This window comes from Crocodylus porosus, unplaced genomic scaffold, assembly GCF_001723895.1.
Source record: "Crocodylus porosus isolate Cpor-Errol unplaced genomic scaffold, CroPor_comp1, whole genome shotgun sequence".
NCBI lineage: Eukaryota > Metazoa > Chordata > Crocodylia > Crocodylidae > Crocodylus > Crocodylus porosus.
In genome coordinates this window covers 4,126,123-4,150,867 of record NW_017728938.1, presented here as the reverse complement: position 1 = coordinate 4,150,867, position 24,745 = coordinate 4,126,123, and the positions used below count along the sequence as shown (strand labels likewise).

The 24,745-nt window shown below is 43.5% G+C and overlaps 1 protein-coding gene across 1 annotated transcript in view; it reads right to left on the bottom strand.

Annotated features, from left to right (window-relative positions):
* The window catches only part of DOCK3 (dedicator of cytokinesis 3), a 551,204-nt gene that overhangs the window by 99,973 nt on the left and 426,486 nt on the right, over positions 1 to 24,745 (bottom strand). The window contains exons 18-24 of the mRNA XM_019547385.1: positions 23,275 to 23,446; positions 19,457 to 19,554; positions 17,368 to 17,451; positions 16,898 to 16,998; positions 16,120 to 16,201; positions 9,282 to 9,452; positions 2,669 to 2,861 (exon numbers count right to left, since the gene is read on the bottom strand). Of these exons, the coding sequence (XP_019402930.1) occupies positions 2,669 to 2,861; positions 9,282 to 9,452; positions 16,120 to 16,201; positions 16,898 to 16,998; positions 17,368 to 17,451; positions 19,457 to 19,554; positions 23,275 to 23,446 (901 nt within the window). The remainder of the gene's footprint in view (positions 1 to 2,668; positions 2,862 to 9,281; positions 9,453 to 16,119; positions 16,202 to 16,897; positions 16,999 to 17,367; positions 17,452 to 19,456; positions 19,555 to 23,274; positions 23,447 to 24,745) is intronic.

Genomic DNA, 24,745 nt, shown 5'->3' with positions numbered 1-24,745 from the left:
CACACCAGAGCACCATGAGTGCTCGTAAAGCTGTGCCAGGCGTCCTGCAATGACCTCTGCTAATTCCCTCAGCACTCTCAGGTGGAGATCATCAGGACCTGCTGATTTAAATATGTCCAGTCCCTCCAGAAGTTCCCTGACTCACTGAACCTAGGCCTGGGTGTGCCTCCCCTGGGACCTACAGGGGTCCTGGTGGGGGGGGTGACCTGGTCCCTGCTCAGAAAAATGGAGGCAAAGAAATTGTTAAATTTGTTGTCCACATCCTTTCTGTAGTTGTGGGGGGAGGCAAAACTGAACAGAGTACTCCAGTGCTGAATAGAGGGGAATTATTACTTCCCTTAACCTGCTGGCAACACTCCTACCAATGCAGTCCACTGTGTCATTAGCTTTCTTTGCAACAAGGGCACACTGTTAGCTCATGGTCAGCTTATTGTTCACTGTATCTCCCCCAGGTCCTTTTCTGCAGAGCTGCTGCCCAGCCAGTCAGTCCCCAGCCTGTACTGGTGCATGGGATTATTCCTTGTTGAACCTCATGAAATTTCTTTTGGCCCAGTCCTCCAGTTTGTCTAGGTCACTCTGAATCTGAACCCTACCCTTCAGCGCATCTATTACTCCCTCCAAGTTTGGTGTTATCTGCAAACTTGCTAAGGATGCACTCTATGCCATCTTCCAGGTTGTCAATGAAGACATTGAACAAGACTGGCCCGAAGACCCCTCTGGCGCTCCACTTAATACCGGCTGCCAACTAGACATCGAGCCATTGATTACTACTCTCTGAGCGCAATGCTCCAGCCACTTTCCTATCCACTTTACAGTCCATTCATCCAGTGCATACTTCCTTAGTTTGCCTGTATCAAAAGCCTTGCTAAAATCAAGGTGCATCACATCCACTGGTCTCCCTGCATCCATGGAGCCAGTCACCTCATTATTGATGGCAATCGGGTTGGTTAGGCATCACTTGCCCTTGGTGAATCCATGCTGACTGTTCCTAATCACCTCCTCCTCCAACTGTTTAGATATGGATTCCTTGAGGACCTGCTCCATGATTTTTCCAGGGACTGAGGTGAGGTTGACTGGTCTGTAGTTCCTTGGATCTTCCTTTTTCCTTTTCTTAAATATGGGCACTATGTTTGCCCTTTTCCAATTATCTGGGACCTCTCCTGATCACCATGAATTTTCAAAGATGATGGCCAGTGGCTCTGTAATCTCATTGGCCAACCTCCACAGCACCCTTGGATGCATCCCGTCCAGTCCCATGGACTTGTACATGTCTTTAGCCTTTTCTGCATCCTCTGTCACAAGGTTGCCTCTCCCATTCAGTAAGTGACCCACACTTCCCTTGATTCTCCTCTTGCTACTCACATACTTGTAGAAACCCTTCTTGTTACTCTTCACATCCCTTGCTAGCTGCAACTCCAGTTGTGCTTTGGCCTTCCTGACTGCATTCCTGCATGCCCAAGCAATGCTCTTATACGCTTATATTCCTCCCTATTTATTTGTCCAAGTTTCTTCTTCTTATACGTTTCCTTTTTGTGACTTAGTTTACTGAAAAGTTCCCTGCTAAGCCAAGCTGGTCTTCTGCCATACTTGCTAGTTTTCCTGCACTCTCAGTAAGACTTCTTTAACGTACTGGCCAGCTGTTCTGGACCCCTCTCCCTCTCAGACGGGCTTCCTAGGGGATCTGGTCCATGAGTTCTCTGAGTCAAAGTCTGCTTTCTGAAGTCCACCGTCCCTACTCTGCTGTTCTTCATCCTTCCTTTTCTCAGGATCCTGAGCTCAATCATCTCGTGGTCACTGCTGCCCAAGTTGCCATCCACTATACTACATTCCCCACCAATTCTTCTGTTTGTGAGCTGCAGGTCAAGAGCATGGCCCCTAGTTGGCCACTCCAGCACTTGTACCAGGAAGTTGTTCCCAATACTCTCCAAAAAACTTCCTGGATTATCTGTGCACTGCTGTATTGCCCTACTAGCAGATCTCAGGGTGACTGAATTCCTCCAAGAGAACCAGGGCTTGTGATTGGGAAACTTCCACTAGCTGTTTGAAGAAAGCCTCATCCACCACTTCCTCCTGGTTTGGTGATCTATAGCAGACACCCACCACAACATCTCCCTTGTTGCTCTTCCCTCTGACCTCAACCTAGAGACTTTAAACAGGCCTATCTCCAGTTACTTTTTTCAGTATCTGTTTCCACACTGTAAGCTTGCTGGGGCAAGGGTTGCCTTAATATCTGTGTCTTGTTCAATACTTTTTTTATATCTAACAGTACCAAAAATACAATGCAGTATGTATTTGTGAGCAATGAAAATGGCAGTGATTGGATTAGACACATAATAAACATCTTTTTATCACTGTTATGCTAGATTAGATAGTCTACTGCATCCTAAACCTCACCTCATTTATTTCTGGTAGCCTGATGTATACCTCAGTCTCCAGTATGTGAAAAGCTTTATGGACACAGAACAATATAAACATAACAAATGTATATATATATATATAAAAATCAACTTGATATAGTGTAATTCACACAAATCTGCGTTTATTTGTATTCAGTATTGAAATGTCCTCAGCAAAGCAATGCAAGTAATGTAATATACTGCTGTTCTCAATCAGTCAGTCATCTGGTGCATTCAGCTGCAAGTGGTATAAACAGATGCTACTTTCCTACCTGAGAAAGAAAACAGGCGGCTGTCCACAGTGCGTGCTATAGATTGCAGCTTAACAACATCCATTGATTGCCCAATGTGCACTGTACTGGGCATGCTGCCTAGAGTTCCTCTCACAAACTCTGCTACTTCCTGCACTGTGAACATCTGCAGTAGCTCATCAAAGATCGCAGGGAATGAATTCAACAAAGCAGCCTGAAAAAAAAGAAATGAAGAAATGTTTTTAGGTCTGTACTTCTAAAGCAAGGATAGTACATCAGAAACAAAGTTTGTGAAATACAAACAAACAGTGGTAAAACAGAGTTAAGGGTCTGGAAGAGTTTTTAAATTCTGACTTGTGGTTGATACTCCAATTTGTATCACCCTGTTGTTCATAGGAAGCAAAGAGCAACTAGTATGCAAGATCAGGTTCTGTTTTGACATCCTTGCAATACTAATACATAACAGGTTGACTACATTTGGATTTAAGAAACCAAAAACCTCACAAGGATGCTGGTCACAATTTACACTAGAATGTATAAAATAGTATTAAAAATATAATAGCTTTTTAGGTGTAGGAGAACAAAACAAGAGAATCCTAAAATAGTTCAAACCTTTTTTTATTTTTACCTTTTATATGTTACAAAGAGCTACTTGAACTGAGAACTTGTATCTCACATTTTTGCACAGAAATACTTTAGTAAGCAGCTCCTCCAAAAGTCTCTTTTGTAAAGAAGATACTGACAGACCCTTAACAGCAACACTATTGTGTGACATTACTGTGCTTCTACAACAGTGAGGCTAAGTGAATTTCCATGAGAAATAAGCACCATATCATGCAAAATAATACAGTATAAATGACTTGTGTTGCAAGGGGATATCTTCAGTAGCTTGGAGTTATCCTTGAAGGTAACTATGGAAAGGAAGAAAATCTCAGTGTAACAAAAGTAAATCTTCATTTCACTCAAGTCATTCCTTCCTATTTATATCTGTGAAAGTATATAATTCCATAACACTTTGAGTTCTCAAGTCCCACAAATTTAGTATCATCCTGAACTCATTCTGCTTACCCCTAATAGTCAAGATGTTTTAAAATCCTCCTGTTTCTTCTTCCTTTAAAACATATCCCTACAGTCACCATTTCTTTTGCATATTTTGGTAACCTCTTACCTGAAGTAATTAAATCTGTTTGACTTCCCAGCCACCTTTAATTCCATTCAAATGGCAATTATCATCATCAAAGTCCATACTCACTGTTTTGATGAATTCCCTTACTGGCTCCACAGCCTTTTCTTCAACAATTTCAAACTCACTGGCCAGATTTATAAAGCTTTGTACCATCCCTTCCTGTCTGCATCTCAAGCCTAATTGTCCAACAGTTTCCTCTGTTTTGCTTGTTCTTTTTCCCCCTCTACCCCACATACTCTTTTTTTCTCTCTTTTCAAGCACCTCTGTGACCTCCTTCATGCTAATTCCTACATTTTGGATATGTCTACACAAGATGCTTTACTCGAGATTAGAGCTAATGAGTGTGCAGTAAGCGTCACCATCTACATGTGCAGATGCTTACTGTGCAGTAATTTGCTCTAATCCTGACCAAGAGCTGGCAGCTCGTTGCTGCCAGGGCAGGGGGGCATTTTCCCTGCCCGGGGTCCAGTGGTAGAGCCTGCTCCAGCAGCAGGCAGCTCCTGGGAGCAGGGAACAATGTCCTAGCCCCCACCAGGAGACAGCAGTCTCCTGGCCTGGTGCTCCCTGCCAGCCTCTTAGCTAGCACTCAGCGGAGCCAGAGCATTTGCACATGTAGATGCATCCTTTGAGTAGGATACTTTACCACACACAATTTCCTTCTTTTTCACCATTTTCCATGTTATGGTAGTGTAACAGCGATGTTGTATCCATGATGGTCCAGAAATTATGCAAAGCACAAGGATTTCTTATTGGACCAACTATGTAGTTGGGATAGCATTAGACAAGCATTCAAATGCAAGACATCTGAAATCACCTAATGAAGAATGTCTTGCATTCAAAAGCTTGTTTAATTCTGGCCAAACTACACAGTTGGTCCAATAAAAGTTATCACCCTAAGAAATTCTTGCCTCTTGCATAATTTCTGGATTATCACAACTACATTATGCTTACACTATCATAACATGGAACATATTCAAATTTGCCATTTACAATGGAAAAGTCACAATCTAAAGAAAAAAGAGCCAAACACATGGTGACACATCTTCTTAAGCCTGGGCAAGAAACACAAAATCATTCCCAGGGAGCTCATAATCTGCAGCTACAATTCTATATAAGCAACACAACTATGCAGGAGAACTTTGGAAAATTAAGAAACCATAGTCTTCACCTAACTACACCAAAAGAGATCAATTTAAACAGGGGATACTCACTTACGCTACTAAACTGAGAGGCAACCTGGGGACATACCTGACTGCTATGCAGCAGACTCAAATATATTACCAAAAATACCTGATGACAGCCATCCAAAAGAAAAAAGACTGGAATCAGCTATCATAACAGGAACCAACTCACGGGCAGCACACAAGCAACACAGGAGGGATCCAAGACAGTAGAGACCTGACAAAGAATGTCTTGCATTTGAAAGCTTGTCTAACTCTATCCCAGCTACATAATTGGTCCAATCAAAATATTACCCTAAGAAATCCTCGTCTCTCATTTCATTTCTGAATCATGTTTCAAACCACTGTTCTCCACAATCAACCAAACAATATCCCCTCATTAATCTCTCTTTAGGCATAATAAATGCAATTTCAAAAATAACCCAAAATCCCTTTCAAACATTAGATGGTCTGTACAGTCTGTATCATTATTCTACAAATAATTTTGCTCCTCACTCCATTTCTCTACCTATTATGTCACCCAGAACCTTATTGTCTTTGCAATCAATTTAGATTACATAGCAATCCAAAGAGTTTACCATGTCATCAGTTGAGTGTTGCAACATATAAATATTGAATAAATAAGATAAACTAACAAACATCTCATGGCTTTGAAATATTTGAGGGCTATTATGATGTTTGCAGTTCTTAGCATTAGTTTTAGTTTTCTCTATGATCACTTCATGATTGTATAGACCAGGGGAAGCCAACCTGTGGCATGTGTGAGATGCCCTCTGTGTGTTGCACACTGCAGACCAGGGACAGGACAAGCAGTATATTGGCATACAAGGCAGGAAGCACAAAGCAGAGCAGCAGAACAAGCATTAGAAAGGAATTTGAAGAGCACTCAGGGAAGGTGAAGGGCTGAATTGTGGCATGTCTGCTTAAAAGGTTGGCCCCCACTAGCGCAGAACAACCTGGCAAGGACTGTGACTAGGCAAACAGGCAGAAATGTCACGATAATAGTCCAGAATATTCTTGCAACAGTTTTCCTGAATCTGCCTATAAACCTTCTACTAAGTGGGAAGGTATTTGTAGTGATTTAAGAAACCTGGAAGGGAAGACAGCAAAATCAATTTTACTCTCATGGCTTGGGTAGGAAAATCTCTAACATCCTGGGTGAGACAAGGGGTGCAGACAGAGATAATATTTGAACTGTTCCAAGAATATCACTGATTGGAAACCCGTTCATAATTGTCCCTGGACTGAAATGTCCACACATATACTGCTAAGGGTTCTATGTAGAACTACTTTTTACAGATATTATGCCAAAACAGGGGGTTGTAGAGTACCCAAACCATCATGCTTCCTAGGGGTCAGTGCTAAGGGTTTCCTCAGGATTCCCCTAGAGGGGGAGGAAGACTCATACTGGGGCAGTGGTTTGGAGTGGAAAGGTTTCCAGGTTCTGGGGGGCTGTGAGATCCCTGTCTCATGGTACCCATGAGGCTGCGTGTTCTGGGCCCTCTCAAAAAATCCTTGGTTTTTCCAACCCCTGCCCTGGAAAGCCACCTTGCCATTTTCACCTCCTTGTTACAGATCCTAAGAGGGAGGGGTTGCCAGGTGTTTCTTGCCACCTGTATCTGAGCTGCCACCACTGGTCTCCACCCAAACCACACTCCATGCCTCAGTTTCCCTGCCTGCCCTCACTTGCACAGTTCATGCCTGTACTTGCTTGCACGCTATCCAACTCTGTGTGATGGTATCCAGACAGGGGGTGACTAGGTATGTGTGTGTCATAGGAGGCCAGTCCCTAGACCCTGGCTACCCTCTCACACCCCAAATAAGCTTAGGACCTAGCAGGGAAGTGAAACTGATACAGAGGCTTTCTGCTTCCGCATCCCTGCAGACTGTGGACTCTGTTGGCAAAAGCTCTTTGAAAAGTAGAGTCCTGGTTGCATCCCAGAGCTGCCCCATTGCCCTGTACCAGTTTGGGGGTGGTGAGGAGTGGTACAGTTTGGGATATCTGGAAAACTGACCAGACACTTGGTACAGAGTTCTCTGCGTTTGCAAATAACATTGAATCAGTTCAAGGAAGTCTGGCTCAAAATAGTACTTAATTTCTCCATGTACTTTAGAAACATTACATGAAGTTTAAAATGGGTAAAGTGATATTACATCTAGACTTTCTGGCTGCATCCTTATGAAGCTGGATGTTTGGTTCCCTGGGGACAAAAGCAGTGGGATACCTTGGGCCTGTTGTCACTAGTTGTCCCTGAGGGACGCCTGTGCCATGAACCCTCTGGCACATGGCAGGTTATACTGGGTGGGGCAGGCCCGAGAAGCCTTACCTGGGGTACTGGGAGCCTCCTGGGGCTGTAACAGAAGTGATCCTGCTGCTCAGAGCATGGCTGGGAACCAGAGTGTGGTTCCAGCCAGCCAGGCGCCTGTTTTCAGCTGCACATGTTGCCCCTCCATGTGCTGCTCCTCTTTTTTTTTTGGCGTGGGTTTTTTTGATCCCTGAATATCCAGGGGTCAACTCCCCCTGTGCTCCCTTTCAGCATGGGGAACAGCTGAATGTGTGGTATATGGCGCCAGACACATGTCTGCAGCACCACATAGCGCATGGCCATGCTCATCTGGACTTGGCCTCATAGTTTAAAGTATATCTAGAATGTTCTAAGAGTTGCATCTGTCCACACTCAAGGAGTTAAAGAAAAGCAGCTAACCCACTCCAACTCTAACAGTCCTTCTCCCAGGGTTATAGGAGGGGTTCGCTTCATTTGACTCATTCTTACCTCATTCACACATAACAATTATAAAGTACCATCTGTTGCCCTTCTGAAATGTTCCCCTTTTAAAAGGATCCAAGCCTGGGTCCATACCCTAAGTTACCATCTTCAGTGATACATGCACTAAAAGAACCTAAAAGCACCATAACAACAGGTTTGAGCTGAGAATAAGCTACCATTTGGCACAATCACTTTGGTGGGATTTGAAGAGGAAAAGAGGCAAGTAAGATGAGTAAGACCCAGTATCTTGTCACTTTCATATTTTATCTAAAATATCTTCTATACCATCATTGATTTTCTTGTCTATTAATATATATGAAAACATCCCTTATACTGAAGGATGAGTAAAATTTATATCTATTCTCTTGCAACAGTGATCCATTTTCTCTCATCACTTCTAATGATCAAGGTGACTCACACAGGTCTTGACCATCTCTTATACTACATTTTTGAGACTCTGAAACCCTGCTTGTTAAATCTGTTACTAGAACAGGCCATATTTTATTCCTTGGCTTCAAAAACTGAACAATCAAACACTAATTACCAAGTTTATATGCAGGAAAAGATGCACTGGGTTAGGAAAGAGAGTTACGGGAACATCCATGATGAAAGCTGTGCAAAGTAGGGATCATTACTTACAGAATTAAATGACGGCCTTGTAGTACCACCACACTTTTGTGGGGCACCTGTCCCAGCTCCGCTCACCTGTCCTCCAGGCTGAGGGGCCTATGGGGCAATTGGGATCAAGGGGCAACATAGTGGCAGGTGGGAAACAAAAAGTAAACTTTTCAAATATTAAATAGGACAGTTTTCACAAACATATAAATGCCAGCATGGTAACAAAGAGAACAATTCCCTCCTTATTCCAGGTTGCTTTGGGTATCTATGAAAGCCAAAGCTAAAAACAAAAGAATGGTTTTCCTAGCTACAATTTTCCCTGACGATCACTCTCCTGTAGGAAGTCTCACACTGGTTTGTGATATCCTGGTTCATGCTCATGTTGAGCCCACTAGAGGGTGATTAAACCCAGAGCCACAGCTGTGTTTCTCAAACTTTTTCATAGTGTGGATACATCACAGTAGAGAGAGACTCTTGCTCATAGGTGCCGACTCCATGGGTGCTCCAGGGCTTGAGCATGCACCAAAAAAAATTTAGTGGGTGCTGAGGACCCATAAGCCATAACACCCTTTATGCTTATGATTCAGACGCTTGACTTAAAAAAAGGAATGCAGAATGTTTCCTCTAACCACATAACATGACATTATATTTGTGACCCTTCTTGAATGTAAAACTGCCCAACTGTTCTGCATTTGTCCATACATGCAATTCTACAGACCAAAATTACTGTGTGGCTATGCCACTCCTTTCAGTATAATCAGCTTGATAGAATGCACAAGCTACGCTACTGGCTCCTAATCATTTCAGGCATGTGCTGCTTGGCACAAAATAGCTTCCTCTTTTTATTGGCGGTTAAACGTTAAGTGCAGAAGAAAGCTAACCTGTGTGAAGATTAATGTCTCGGAGCTCCTACTGTCCAAGCTGAGGACAAATCTGATGGACTGGAAAAGCTCCTGAATGCTGGAGCGGAACTGCTCCTCTTCCATTCCACAAGTAGCTCTGGAGTAAAGGATCCGAGATTGGACAATGAACTTGAAAAGATATTCCAAGGCCTTAAGGAGCAGCAAAAGGAACAAGGGTAACAAAGAGAGAGATAAGGGCACTTTAAAGAGAGCCAGGACAATGTCTAGATACACAATAAATGAATTTATCATCTCTACAGAAAAGGAAAGAAAAACAGATTCTATAAGTTAAAACTCAGCTTAATAAAACCTACTTGCAGCTAAGAGTCCCCTTTCCACTCATAGTCTTCATAGGATCATAAAAAAATTAGGGTTGGAAGGGTTCTCAGGAGGCCATCTAATCCAACTCTCTGCTCAAACCAGGACTATCCCTAACTACATCATCCCAGACAAGGCTTTGTCTAGCCGGGTCTTAAGAAACTCCAAGGATGGAAATTCCACAACCTCTCTGTGTAACCTGTTCCAGTGTTTTACTACCCTCCTAGTGAGAATGTTTTTCCTAGTATCTAACCTAAACTTCTCTTGCTGCAACTTGAAACCATTGGTCCTTGTTCTGTCATCTTTCACCACTGAAAACAGTCTAGATCCATCCTCTTTGTAGGCACCCCCGAGGCAATTGAAAGGTGTTATTAAATCCCTTCCAGTGTTCCCTTTCCTAGGCTAAATACACCCAGCCCCTCTCTCAGCTTCTCCTCGTAAGTCCTGTTCCCCAGCCTCCTATTTTCATTACCCTCTACCGGACTGCCTCCAATTTGTCCACATCTTTTCTGTATTGGGGGCTCAAAACTGGACACAGTCCTCCAGATATGGCTTCACCAGTGATTAATAGAGGGGAATAATAACTTCCCTCAATCTGCTGGCAATGCTCCTCCTAATGCTCCTCCTACTGCTTGTATGGTTATGTCTCACTAGGAAATAAAAGGTCTGTTCTTAGTAACTGATGGTAACACTTGTAGTTTTCATACGAGTTAGCAAGTACAGCTAAAGACCAAGGCCTTCTTTGTGCCTAAGACAGCATTCCATTTCATTTTGTGCACCTAGATGGCAGTTTTCCAGCCCAAAGTGGCTTTTCTAGCACTTGTACATAGTCTGCAATTCTGTTAGTTCTACAACTGTGCACATGTATATTCAGCATGCGCAGTAGGCTACATACTGGCCAGGCAGGTACATTTAATAATCACCAGATAAAATCGATGGAGGACAGTGCAGTGGGGAAATTTGCAAACTCATATGAAGCTGGGCTCTAGGCTAGAAACTTTTCAAAACAGCACCCACTTCATTGTGCCACACCCACCCTTTTCCTCCTGGCTCCACATCTCTTCTTTTCTTTGGCCAGCTTCAAACGAACACTAGAAAAAGGACTGGAGTGAGGTGACTGTCCTAACCACTCAGCTGGTGCAGTTAAACCCTGTGAGGACCCTCCTCCTTCTGTGATATCATAGGTTTTTCTCTGGCTACATTTTCTTAACTTAGATGTCCCCAGTGAGCATGCATATCTGAGTACCCACCCAATAAGTGCAGGCCTACTGTACATGGTAGTATTTGAATGCATGCTTACACATCCATACTGCAGGGACAAGAGTAACAAATTGTATATAAATGCTCAAAGGGCCACCTATGGGCACTGACAGAAGTGACATTTGTCATGCAATTGGCCCCATGAAAGTACTCTACAGCCATGCCTTGAGAGAAGTACATGGCTGCAGAGTGCTTTAAAAGAGCCCAATCATGCAACAAATTAAATCTCATCTAATGAGGGTTCAGATGAAGATGCTTCAAACTGGACCACCTTCATTAATTTCTATTAGTCCCAGCATGCGATCAGGGCTGGGCTGATGCAGCCTAGCACCATTCCACCCCTGGTGCTGCCTCTGCAGGATGGGAGTGGGGAGAAGGGAGGGAAGGGAGCTCCATGCTAGGGTTTGCCCAGCCTGAGCTGGAGTGGGGTGTGGATTGGAGCCCCCCCACACCTCACCCCACCCCATCCCTGTCCCTCCCTGTCCAACTCAGGCTGGGCAAACCCCATCCCAGAGCTCCCTCTTTTCCCTTCTCCCCTCTCCCATTCTGCAGACAGTACTGGAGCTGGAGCGGTGGGTGGTAGGGGAGAGAGGCTTCAGACAGGCAGCCTCTCTGTTGCATCAACTCCAAAGTGAGCCTCAATTTCCACCCCCCTCACCCTCCTCCTGAACAAACAGTAAATGTCTGTTTGGTTTGGGGAGGGGGGGGGCACTCTAACTCATGGCACTTCCTGTAAAGCACCATGAGTTAAAGTGGGGAGTTGCACATCTGTCAGTGCCCTATGTGGCTGACAAGCTACCATTTACTATGTTTACTTGACTCCAAGATAAGGGTTTTGCTCCCCTATCCAACATGGAGGGGAAAAGCCCCTCATTTTGGATTCAAGTACAAGGCAAAGGGGGGAGGGGCAGGTGGCTTCTGTAGCTCTGACTCCAGCCCTGAGCCTGGGTTGGGGCCAGTTAGAGCTGTAGCAGTTACCTACCCCCACCCCTGCCTGCCCTGCATAACCTCTGCTCACTCTTCTCCCCGTTACCATCAGGTGTGGCTCTGGCTCCATCCCCTCCTCAGTACAGAACACACGGAAACTCTGGGCTCTGCCTCACCAATCAGCAGGGGTAGCAGCTCCAGCCCTGGGATGAAGCTGTGTGGCTGAGCAGGGGCTGTGCTTCCATGTGCTCCATGCCTGGAAGGGAATGGAACTGGAGCTATATCTGAGAATAAAACGGGGAAAGGGGACAGAGGCTGTGGGGAGGGATAGGAAAGGGAGCAGAGGCTGGCGGGGAGGAGGGGTAAAGGAGCAGAGGCTTTAGGGAGCAGGGGGCAAAGACTGTGGGGAGCAGGCAGCAGGGAGAGGCTCTAGCATTGGAGCAGAGGCTGCACTGGTTCCTGCAGTAGCAGTGAGAAGAACAAATTTAAGATGACTCCCTCGTAATAAGATTCTATACATGGAATATTATAACAAAATTTATAAATTTTCTATATATAGAATCTAATTACTGGGGGGTCACCTTAAATTCAAAGTCATTTTGGGTATGGGTAAATATGGTATATCCACTAAGGGCAACAGAATTCTATCCTTATCTTCCACCAGCAGAAATTTTGGTGCAGGCAGCAGCTGCCACCACCAAACTGCCAGAACACGTATAAACTTTGCACTTCCGGCAACTCAATATGGCTTCATTGTAGCAGCCATTCCAACTAAACCAAAATGGACCTTATGAAGGTATCAGTTGGTACAGGGACCACTAAAGCTGGCAAAAGGCACAGGAGTGTCTACACACATCTTTTGCAGGACAGCAACAGAAATTTTATTTTGCTTGGAAGTAGTGATGTAAATCTGCCAGAGGAAAGGGGGTATGCTGTCATAGTGAAGAGTATACACACAGTTAAATTCTGCATGCAGAATTAGAGTTCCAGTGGCAGAATATTGTACTGTACATTAGCCTTGAGTTCAAAAGCCATGCCTTTGTAAGAGGTAACCTCTGTGGCATCTATACTCTCCTTGTCTTCAGCAGGTTTTTACCTCTAGTGAATGAATTAATTTGCAGTAACAACATGCTTGTTTTTCCCCATGTGAACAGCTTTTTCCCAAGCTGTGCACAGCACAAGGAATCAGTCTGGGGTGGTGTACCACAAGCAGCACATGCTTTGTGGTAACTCCTGATCCAGCTCACAGATCAGCTCAGGGACACTCATTTGGCCCATGGGGCCAGATGATTTTGACATCCCTAGTATAAACAGAAACAATTATAACAATTTATTGATTTATTAGATTTAGATGCCAAAAGGTGGTGGTGGGAAAATCCAGTCTGTCAAGCTTATCTATTTTATCTGTTTTGTGTGTCTACTCCTGCTCCGTGGTAAATGGAAGCTAAATTGCAATAATTTACCCCTGAAAGGGGTAAGCTATTACAGTTTAGCTTCCATTTATCACAAGATGAAGCAGACACATGAAATTATTATGGTGGATCAGCTGATACACATTCAGATGCAAAAGTCCATCCAGCCTTTAATTCTCTACAAAAAATATGACTGCCCTTACTCATAGCTAGTACAAAAAGTTCATTAAGGACCCTCTGGTGTCAGGTGAAAATATTCCTCCCTGTTCCACCAAGTACACTTCTTGCATCAAGACTTTTGCCTTATCAGCAAGTATTTACATTTATGATGTGGCCTTTATGTTCTACAGCGTGGATGTATCATCTCCATGATGACAGTGGTATGACACATGTTTACACCTGTAGAGCTCTGTGGACAGATTCTAAGAATAAAGAATTGGAAAGCAAGATTATTTATTAGCCACAGCATAGTTTGGGAAGTCCCATCAATCTTAAAAGCTTCCTATTATTTCTGAAATATTGCTGGCCCTGATAATGGGTCAGTTTAACTTGCTTTTAACTTAATTCTAGACTCCTTCAGTATCTCCAACTGATGACTTTCCTCCTACCACAGGGTTTCATCAAGCAATGATAACCTGTAGGGTTGTGCGAAGCTTTGGTTGCTTATTTGATTCGGAGGAGATTTGGCCGGATTTGGCAGCTGAATCTCCAAATCCAAATCAAATCAGGAGACTATTCAGAAAGATTCAATGATTCAGACATAGATTCAACTTTAGGTGTTTTTTTCTACATACCTCAAGATACCAAGCGGCTCATGAATGCTCAGATGCTGGGGTGGATGGAGCATCCCACAGGAGTGCCGGGGGGGGGGCGGGGCTCCAGTGTGCTCGGCAGCAGACAGGAAAGTGGGCCAGAAGCACTTTTGGTCCACTTTCTGGACCCTCCCCCCCACCTTGGCCACTGGTGCCTCCTAGGCCTGGGGTAGCACCTGGGGTCCCCCTGCAGCTGACTGCTGAGCTGAGGGGGTATGGGGGGAGGAGCCCCGCGTGCTTGGCAGCAGATCTGAAAGCGGTCCGGAAGTAATTCCGGTCCACTGCTGAACAGGTGAGGGCTCCCCTCTGCACTCCTGTGGGACGCTTCATCTGCCCCAGCATCGCAGCGTTCACAAGCCACGCCTGGTACCTCGAGGTACGTAGAAAAAACAATTAAAGCTGTGTCTATAGCCAAATCACGGATTCTTTGAATCAGCGTTGAAACTTCAGATTCGGTCAAATTGAATTGGGACACTGATCCGAATCAACAAATCGAATCACTGTCCCCTGATTCGGGCTGAATCTGAATCCAAATCAAATATGGCCTGTTTCGCACACCCTTAATATCCTATGTACCAGATTACTATGGGGACTTTTTGTCCATGGGTAGTTTTGCATTGCAAATTTGCTGCGAACTCCCAAGTACAGAGAATCAGAACTGGGCTTGTTATCTTCGTAAGTGGTGTCAAACTCACCCAGGGCTAGCATGGAGGCCAGTTCTGCAGTATAGATTTGCATCATCTGGCCTGCAGGACTGGAAATTTGGTGGTGGGAGTGTTAGTTGCTGTTATACCCCAAGTTGTGGCAGCTGTTGCTCATCATACTGCCACGTTTCTGGTCCTATGGGTCTGATGATATGACTTTGTGCTCTGAATCTGGCCCATGGGGCTGGAAATCTGACAGCTGGATGGGCAGTGTTAATTAACACTGCTGCTGCTCACCCCACTACCAAACTTCCAGCCTTCTGGGGAGCCCCATGGGCCAGATTTGACCAGTGGGCAATACTGTTGTCACTCCTGATCTCAACCATTCATTTTTGGTCCAGAAAGCCATGAAACTCTCTCATCAGAACAGAGGACTTGAGAGTGTGGCAACACAATCAAAGAAAAAGGACCATGAGACTTGCGCTTCAAATTTAATAATCATCTATGAAAAGATCAATAAGAGGGTTTTTTAAAATTTCTCGTTTTTTTGTCATAGAGAACTTTTCCTGGAATTGCTGCCTAAGATTGACTCCTGCAGTTTATTGATGTGGTAGCTGCAGGTACAAACACAGGGCTTTAATGACAGGAAAGCTGCACACAAACCAAATCATGGTTTCTTGCAAATCAGTTAGGCTCACTGTGCCCTTCACTGCTTATCGATCCTTAGAGAAGTGGAAGCCCAATGAAAGGTATCAAAACCTTCTTTGTTCTGGAGGCAAGGTCTGATAATGCTGAGCGACAAAGGGAAATTCAGTGGCTACTTGGTAGTTAAGTTTCTGTAAGTTTGGGATTCTAATCTTGGTGTCCTGAGTTTTGGCTATCTGTGTAATCATAGTAGAAAGGTGGCATGTTATTTGTTCTCTGTGGAAATGAAGTAGTGTAAACAGTGTTCCCTGGTTTCATGCAAACTGATGGGTAGCTGTGTTTTTCCTCAAGATCATGTGTCATGTGGGATTGCATCTGTTATAATATCTGTCTACTCAAAGGCCCCATTACTCCCTTCTTAAATATTCCAGGGTTTCAACCAAGGTGACACATTGTGTTGTACCACATATAGCAATACAAACCAGATCTTCCAAGTCCTGAGCTTTACCCAATATAAAAATCTGTAACATTTACTGTTGTGCAGTAAAAGACATATTCCCCCATAAAAATCCCACTTAAATGCTCAAAATAGTGTTTCAGAGAAGTTAAGTGAAGCCTAGTTTTTGTGCTGTCCCTCTGCAGAAGAATGAATTTTACCCTAAAAAGAGAGTTTGGACAAAAGGTTGAAATTTCTTCAACTTATATGAATATTTACTGGACTTTGTGCATCTTATAGCAGACTTAACTCTGTAGTACCACAGACAAATTAAAAATATAGGTATTTATATAAAATACATACTCTCATTGCTTCCTGGATATGGTCTTGTCTCACAAGTTCAGCCGACCGGTCCATGTACCACTTCAAACAACGGATCAATTCTCTGAGTAAGAGGTACAGTGACAGAAACATCAAGTCTCTATTTAGAATTGATCAAGCTAGAAACTTTCTAGTTTTGTAAAAAGAGCTGCCAGATGCTTTTTAAATAGTAAGTAAAATAATATGTTTGTTCCACTCACTTCTAATCAGCAGGTATATTTATTCTGACTGCTAACTTTATAGTAAAATATATATTTACTTAAATTTCTAATACCAGAAAACATTCTCCTTCATAACTAAATCATAACTAAATCTCTAAATAGAGAGAATCAAAGGGATTTATAATGGAGATATTTTCAAATAAAGTCAGCAATTTTCAGAAATAAAATATATTTATTTCTCTCTTCTAGTTAAGGGTCTTACTCAAATCTGTTGCAGAGAGTTATTTTTAAAAATTAAAACCGGAATAAATCAACCTATGTAAAAGCACAGAGAAATACCTTAACTGAATTTCCTCAAGTACAAGTGACTTCAGAATACCACTAACTACTTCCATAAAATCCAAACCTTGCTTGGTACTGGCAACAAATAACATTCAGCAGCTTTTCTCTGTGAAGCCAGGCTACAAAAATTTTGTGCAGAAATTTTGCTTTTGAAAACCACATGTAATCTGCTTGCGTACATTTTATGACCCCAGTGCCCACAGTACTGAGAAATCTGAGAATGTTACTCTATGAAGTGATGACAAAACAAAACCTACTTGTAAGCCAGTGCACCTGCAAAGTGCTTCTGAATGTAAGTGTCCATCACAGGTCGGAAATGGAAATATTTGCTGTCACGCAACAGATTTATGATGAACACCTATGTGAGGTGGAGAAGAGAACCCAGAGTAGATCAAACAGCACATATCTCTAAAGATTCAGTGAGCATGCTATGTGGTTGAGAAACAAAACTTATGATGGATTTTTATACAAACAGAGAATGGACAAGTTCCTCTTTACTTATCATTTGCCCCCCTACAGCCCACTGCCACAAGCAATACTTCTCTCCTAATTTTTTTCTATGGTTATTCTACTTCATCACCTAATAATGATATAAAATAGTACACAGCAGCAATGCCCAGCTGCATATGCATATATTTGAAGGAAATAAGATAGAAGTGATAATAATTTGGTAACAAAGGCATGGAATACAAGGAGAAGAAAAACATAAGTCCAACCGGTTACTTACCAAAGATTGGAAGACCAATAGTCCATACTTTTCTGTATTGTCATCCAAAACCACGAATAGTGTGTCTAGAATGTCTTGCAGGAACTGAAAAGGCATGAAGAAACAGTTTAAATATAAAATTCCTGACAACATTCAGAAGCACCATCTGTTTTTGTAGGTTGTCAAATATCTTTATATGTTTTTAAGCCATTGTACAGTAGCAGACCACTTAAAATTTGCATTTGGAGAAATTATTTATTGCCAAGATTTCCTCCTTTAACAAAGGCCAGTTATAAAAACATAGACATGTATGCAAACTAAATGTAATGCAAATAGCTTGTGAAATAATACTGTTTCCTTTTCATTGTCTCTGGGCAGATAAACAGTGCTGCCAAACAGTGGCAGAATCACTTGCCTTTTCTGGCTCTCAAATCATATGATTATGAGAGATGTCATTCCACATCTGATACGAAAGCACATACATTGGTTACAAAATAAAATAAAAATGTGTTCCAAGTCCTGTTTATTACTAAATAGTTTTGATAATAGAGATTCACATGTCTTTTGTACTAAGTATCTGTGCTGCATTCTAACTACACTATGCCAGCAACTTCTTTTGTCCAGAACACTGCAGGCTGCTGTGTCCTGATCCCTCAGTGCCTTCTGTTCCAATAAACAGGATCCAAAAGAAAGATGATTATGAATGGGCAGTACTAGAGATGAAGCTGAGAGCTGATACCAGGTCAGTTTTTTGTAATCTATTCTACCTGAATTCTCTAATGTGGAACACAAAAAAGAGAACACAATAGGATGAAGCATCTGAAATGATGCAACTGTTATTGCTGATCTGAATCTTCTATATTCTGCTCTTCATATCCCAATGCCAAATAGAAGCACATTCCAAGAGGAAGTCAGATACAAGTTCAGCTGGAATAGGCTAGGTTGTATATTTTTACGATTTCCTATATAAAATCAGACACTTGTTGTACTGTCCTGCAGATGAATTACAAAATTATACATTTTTTTTCAGAATTCAAATATGCACCTGGAGGAGTGGTTCTGTTTTTTTTCATACAAAGTTAGCCACATGAGTCAATATTCAATGCACAGCATTACTCAAATGAGGAAAAGCAAAGTGGACAGGGGATTTTCTAGATTTACTATTCCAGAGAAATCCCACTCCCACATCACTCTGTTAACTTCTAGAAAACAAGTGGAAGGGAGGGCTCTCAGTGTGCCTGAAATTATGTGAGGAGCCAACCAGTGCCTCCTTTCCTGGTATATATAAATCCTTCTCCAGGATCACAAGTGTAAATGTATTCTGAAGTATCTTGGACCTAGGACATGACAGATAATGGGGTCATTGGAAACCAGCACAGTAGAATGTCAAATCTCATGAGACACTAGGACTTAAAGTGCAAAAGTGGGAATAGCAGCTGGTGAGCCTGTTAAAGGATTAAATGCGGTTTCATTTGTTATAGATCACAAAAATGGAGTTGAAAGAAGGGTAGGTGTGAACCTAGTGAGCAGGGCTGGCCAAAGGATGATAATTCTTTTTTACAACAGCTTTCATGGTTTCTAAAATCAGTGCTATGCACATCACCCCATTCCCATGCCCATCTTTTTTCCAGCTTGTGAACATTTTTGTGAAGCAGAACGCTGTTGCAACTCTACTATTAGATCAGATGGATCAGATTTTACAATTCAGGTCTCTTTGTTTTGCTGTTAATGACAAAAGAAATCATTCTGGACTTTGGAAACTTTCCTGGTGAAAATTTTGTCAAAACAGATACATCTCAATGGAACATTTCAGTTTTTGATGAAAAAACATTTCAGTAAAAAATGTTCAGACTATCTTTAATCTTACAGCCTGAGGAGATGTTATGGAAGGTACAAAAGAAGGAAGAGAGAGCCATTTCATATTGGGAACAAAGATACTAAAACTGAACCAGTTAAAAAAAAAAAACGAGAATATAATAGTTTTGCTTTGAAAACTGACAGAGAAGAGACAGAATAGGAAGGTATTTTCACAGTTTTCTTTTTCTAAGATCATTGTGCTACAGAAAAATATTTTTCCATCAATAATAGTGACCACTTGTAGACTTCATACCTTAACAATTTCCTCACCACTGACATGCCTCAGTCTTCCTAGGATATCCATTACACGGTCTGGGTAAGCTTTCCATTTCAGAAGAGCAAGCAAGTCCACTACAAAAAGGCACAAGAGAAAAACATGCATTCTGATGTACTGTTAAGGACAAGAGCAAGGGAGACCATCAGGTAGGGGCAGTACATTAATATGCACGGGATGTGAAAGTTTAGATTCCACATGACAATTTTATAAGGCAGAGATGCAACAAAGCAACAGGGCACCTGGGGCAGCACAATGCATGGGAGCAGCAGCAATTTCTGGCTGCCACAGTGCCCCCGGCATGATTGTGCAGCTGTGGTGGCAGCTGATCGATATCTGATGTGCCCCCTCTCTCCAAGTCAGTACCCGGGGCAGCTGTCCCAGTTGCTCCACCTTAGATCAGAGGTGGGCAATTATTTCGGGGAAGAGGGCCACTTACCAAGTTTTGGCAAGCAATCAAGGGCTGCATGACAGGCAGCTAGGGGCAGATAAATATTAATTTTCTAAACTTTTTAGGGGCCCCGCGGGCTGGATAGAATGGCCCACCCCTGCCTTAGATACTAGGCCTGTGCAAAGTGGCGAGTATTCGCTTAGGATTTGGCTGATTTGGGGGACAGTGATTCAATTTGGTCATTCGAATCACTGTCCTGATTTGATCTGACCAAATCTGATTCAGAGATTTGGCAGTAGCCAAATCTCAAATCAGCCAGGCCAGGCCCATCCCCTGAACCTTTCCCAGCCTAGCAATGGCTGCCTGCAGGCCCCAGCTCCTAGCACTTCGGGGAAAAAAGCCCCAGCTCAGCAGGTGCTGCCAGGTGGGGGGCAATCTCTACTGCCCCCCACTGCATGGGGAGCTCTGCACCAGCCTCCGGAACCCTCCCCCACTCTCCTAGCTCCCTCATGGGTGCCCTGTCTAGGCCAGCTCCGACTCTTTAAGAAAAAAAAACCTGAAGAAACTCTGGGACTTGCCACTCCTGCTGGTGGGGCATGATCCCCGCTGCCCTGCACCACGTGGGGGCTCTGCAGGAGCCCCTGAAGCCCTGAGATTGCTGCAGGAGTAGTGAGTTCTGGCGCTTTTCCTGGTTTTTTTTTTTTTTCTTAAAGGACCAGAGCCCCAGTAGGCAGGGCAGTCATGGGGGGGTCGAGGGAGGGTTGAGGGGGCTCATGCAGAGCCCCCCATGCAGTGTGGGGATCGCCCCACACCTGACAGCACCCGGTGAGCATGAGGCTTTTCTTTAAAGTACCGGGAGCTGGGGCAAGCAGCAGCAGCCATGGGGGGGCTGGGAGAGTGGGGGGGGTGGGAGGGTTGGCAGGGGTCCCCCCATGGTCCCCTCCTCCCTCCCCTGCCCCTAGTATTTACCAGCTCGGACTGGCTGCAGCTCCCACCAGAGACTATCTGAATCATCAAAGCTCTCGAATCTTTGCTGAAGATTAGGAGACCTTTGAATTGATTCAGACCTTTAAATTGGTTCCCTGATTTGATTCGGATTCAGATATTTGGCCACTGAATCGGGCCGAATCTCCTCCAAATCGAATTACCATCCAAAGCTTTGCACAGCCCTATCAGATACACTATTGGTAGAGGGCAACAGATCAGTCATTACATAAAATACCAAAGATTACTGTTTCCAATGCACATTCTGTTTGAGACCCCACTCCTGCTTTTCAGCCACTATAATAAAGACTGAGCTTGGTTGAACTCTTACACAAAGAAGTAACTCCTATTTCACTCTACATGCATGTAGCTACATAACTGCAGTTTTGGGTGCTTGTTCAGAGTTTGTAATCTAGCATTTCTTGCACTAGCATACTAAGCATACTTGGCAGGGTAGCACTCTAGCCAGGCTGAAGTTTAAGGCAACAGAATCACCCAGATACATGTGTTAAGGTTGGACAACTGTCAAAATGTTAGTAGGACGAAGATCAAAACTAGCAGGTTTTAGATGTGGAAAGAGCAAGATTAGGACAGTTCTCCTATCTTTCAGCCCAACACTGTAGTGGTTAGGGCACATATTTATGGAGCAAAGGACATGGGTTCTATGCTCCTTGACCCAAAGATGGTTTGAACTGGCATCTTTCGCTTCCCTTAAAACTTACTCTAATAATAAGTTTATTAGCTAGGTATTACTCAGAGTAACCCCAACACCCTTTCTTAAGCTGGCCTACTGGGTAGTTGATAGAGGGAGGTAAGTAAGTTGGGGCCAGGAGGAAGAGAACAAGTCAGAGAATGCGTGGCCAGTAGGATAGCTGCTTCCCTAGTAGGGAAAGGCATCTAGGTTCTAGTCCTGGAGTTCTCTTGCTTGGTGGTTGGCTGTTGACTTATAAGGGGAAAACTCTTGGGGAATAGCCCAGTGGGACAGTAAGTTAATGGTGGCATTTAGTCATTTCATCCAATGAATATTAAATGCAAAGCCAGCTTCGAGAGAGGCTGGAGAAGGTTCTGGGCATGGGATGGTGGTCAGAGAAAATGCAGTTTCAAGTCCCATTTAGGTGAAGGGAACGATCCTTAACCATTAGTCTGAAGGTCTGGAGGATCTACCTGCTCTGTTTTACTTCTGAAAGGTATGCTCACATAGAGATGCTATTTTTTCACATGGAAAAATAGAATCCCAAAGTGTGCATAAACACCAAAAATTACACAGCTATATACATGCCATTTATTCTGAGGCTACATGTTACACTTAGACCATATTAAATCTGTAGAGTGGTAAGCAGTAATTAAGTTACAACATGCCGTACGCATTCACACATTAAGAGTTAATAGCATTTCTTGCCTGTACAGCTGTCATTTGCTACTAGAGGGCTGCTGAGCAGGCATGTGGGGAGGAGACAGGACACTTGGGCTCACCCAGGGCAGGGAGTAGTGCATCTTGGGATGCTGGAGGACTTCAAATTGCACTTTTTATCTCTGTGGCTCAGAGTGAGATGAAGAACATGAGCTAGGTAGCACAGACCAGAATTAACCCTTGCCTGAAGTTTTGTAACTTAGACACACTCAGAGGTCTCTTAGCACAAGTTAACGAGCTTGTTTAATGTGCAGATGCTCACATTTTAAGTCTCCTTAGTGTGGTATAAGGGTTATGTGTATCTTCATGTGAAGTGAGATAGGATTTAGCTGAAAACCACTAAAGTACTAAAGTTTAAGAATCCTTCCAATGACTAGTCACGTGTGTGGGTTGTTAAATATAGTCAGAGTCAGCTAGAATTTATAGAAAAGTAAAGTAGGTCAACTACTACTCCCATGATGTGTTAGAGACTCAAGAGATGACTACTTGTGTTCTATGTATCATTTCTCACGACAAAATGAAAATCTAAGATGTAAATCCCTAAAAAATATCCCCCACACTTATAGCAAAGAACTGAAAAGAAGAAAAAAGTAAAGGTGGTATTTAGCCCTGTAGTCCCTTGATACTGCATTATGAGCCATACACTTTTGTCTTCTTGTGCCTCAGAGGGCTTGCAAGTAACAACAAGCTTTGATCAGAGTGCTCAGTACAAAGCACAGCAAAGCTTAATCCAGAACTGAGCAGAAGTGCTAGCTTTGTATTTCTTTATCTCTCAAGTTTAATCAGAATAACATTGCTTCATATTAGCCTTTGTGCTTGCATTTATAAGAATATATATTCTATATCTTTGTGTGCTTTGCAAATTGATAAACTAATTTCTTCAAAAAAACCTGTCATTGTTCATTCTACGCATGGAACTTAGTTAAGCAAACTAGAGCTAGTATTAAATCATAGAAAAAGACCACATTAGAAGATACTTTTGTGTGCTGTTCTGAAGGGACAGTTACTTACCATTCTGGGTAAGTTTGGTAGAGGAGAGCTGGGTAGAGATTGAAAAAGTCTCTTTGGTGCTGCGTTGGAAAATGAGGCTGGAAGGGATGTTAGGGCAACCATTGTAGTCCTCTTTGCAGCAGGGTAATCCCAGATATAGTGCATGGTTGTTAAATGTACTGTTCTCATCACACTGCAGAAATAAAAAAGGAAACTGAATTTTACTAGTTCATTCACTTAATTTCTCACATCCATATCTTAACAGGAACTGACTAAAACAGGGCAATCCAGCTGGTGGTCTGTGGGCTACATATGGCTCACAGGGCACAGTTAGTATATAACCTGCGGGCCCCTGCAGCAACCTCTCCCATTGCTGTGTGATGATGAAGGGGCCCATGGAGGGCCACATGCTGTCAGTACAGCTAATATGGGAGGGGATGGGAGTCCACACACTGCTGGTGCTGCTGTGGGGTTGGAGAGGTTGAGTGCTGTTGGTGGGGATGAATTCCAAGGAGGCTGCCCCTGCAGTATGTGGCCATGTGTTGTGTGACCCAGGGGCTGCTTGCCAGCACTTCTGCAGACCCTGGCTGTGTCCAGGTTGGACAGCCCTGGATTGACATCACTGTATCTTTGAAGGCGAGCCTTTAAGGTAAGCTCTTTTTTTTAATTAAGAGTAACTAACCTACATATATTTAGTGTAGTAGCTAAAACTCAGAAGTTAGACCAATATGTAAGCCACTTGTTTAACTAGAGTCCAGAGCAAGGGGGAGTTCACTAGAGAGTCTGAATTCCAAGGAGGCTGCCCCATCCTTCACTGTAAGTTGGTGAGAGGAAGCAGGTTAGCAGGGAAAATATAACCCTTTAGGACCAAAGACAGCCAACAGATCAGCTTACAGGGGGGTTTGCTTGGGAAGGTCTGCTGGGAGAGAGTAGCAGGAAGAAAGAGGAGGCAGACTTAGATCCAGAGAGATGGCTGGAGGACACTACAATGCTAGAGCCACTGCCAGTGTCAGCTTTTCCTTGGCTTGCATCTGTGAAGTGTCTGTCTACACAGGACCACTCACCATTGAGGCACCCACCCAGCTTCTGGTTTGGCACTTTGATGATTGAGGCTTGCAGATTCCTTCCAGTGACAGCCAGCTGGGGGAGTGGCTGCAGTGTGAGCGATGCTTCCTGGTGGCAGGCAAGAGAGCTACAAAAGGAGGTAGTGAGGCTCCAAAGGATCCTCTGCCATGAGGACTTAATCAATTCAATCCTGGAGGAGACCTCTAAGACCGTGGAGGAAGGGCTGCCAAAGGCAGTGCTAGAGAAGGAAGAGGACATGGACTTCCAGGAAGGTGGAAGCTTGTGACTTCTGGCAGTAGGCAGAAAACTTCAGCCTACTTGCAGCAGTATGCCTGGAAAATAGATATGGAGCCCTAGCAACAGAGGAGAGGTAGCACATTCCTTTGGTGGAAGAGGCCAAGCAAGGCACCCCAAAGGTTGGGAGGAT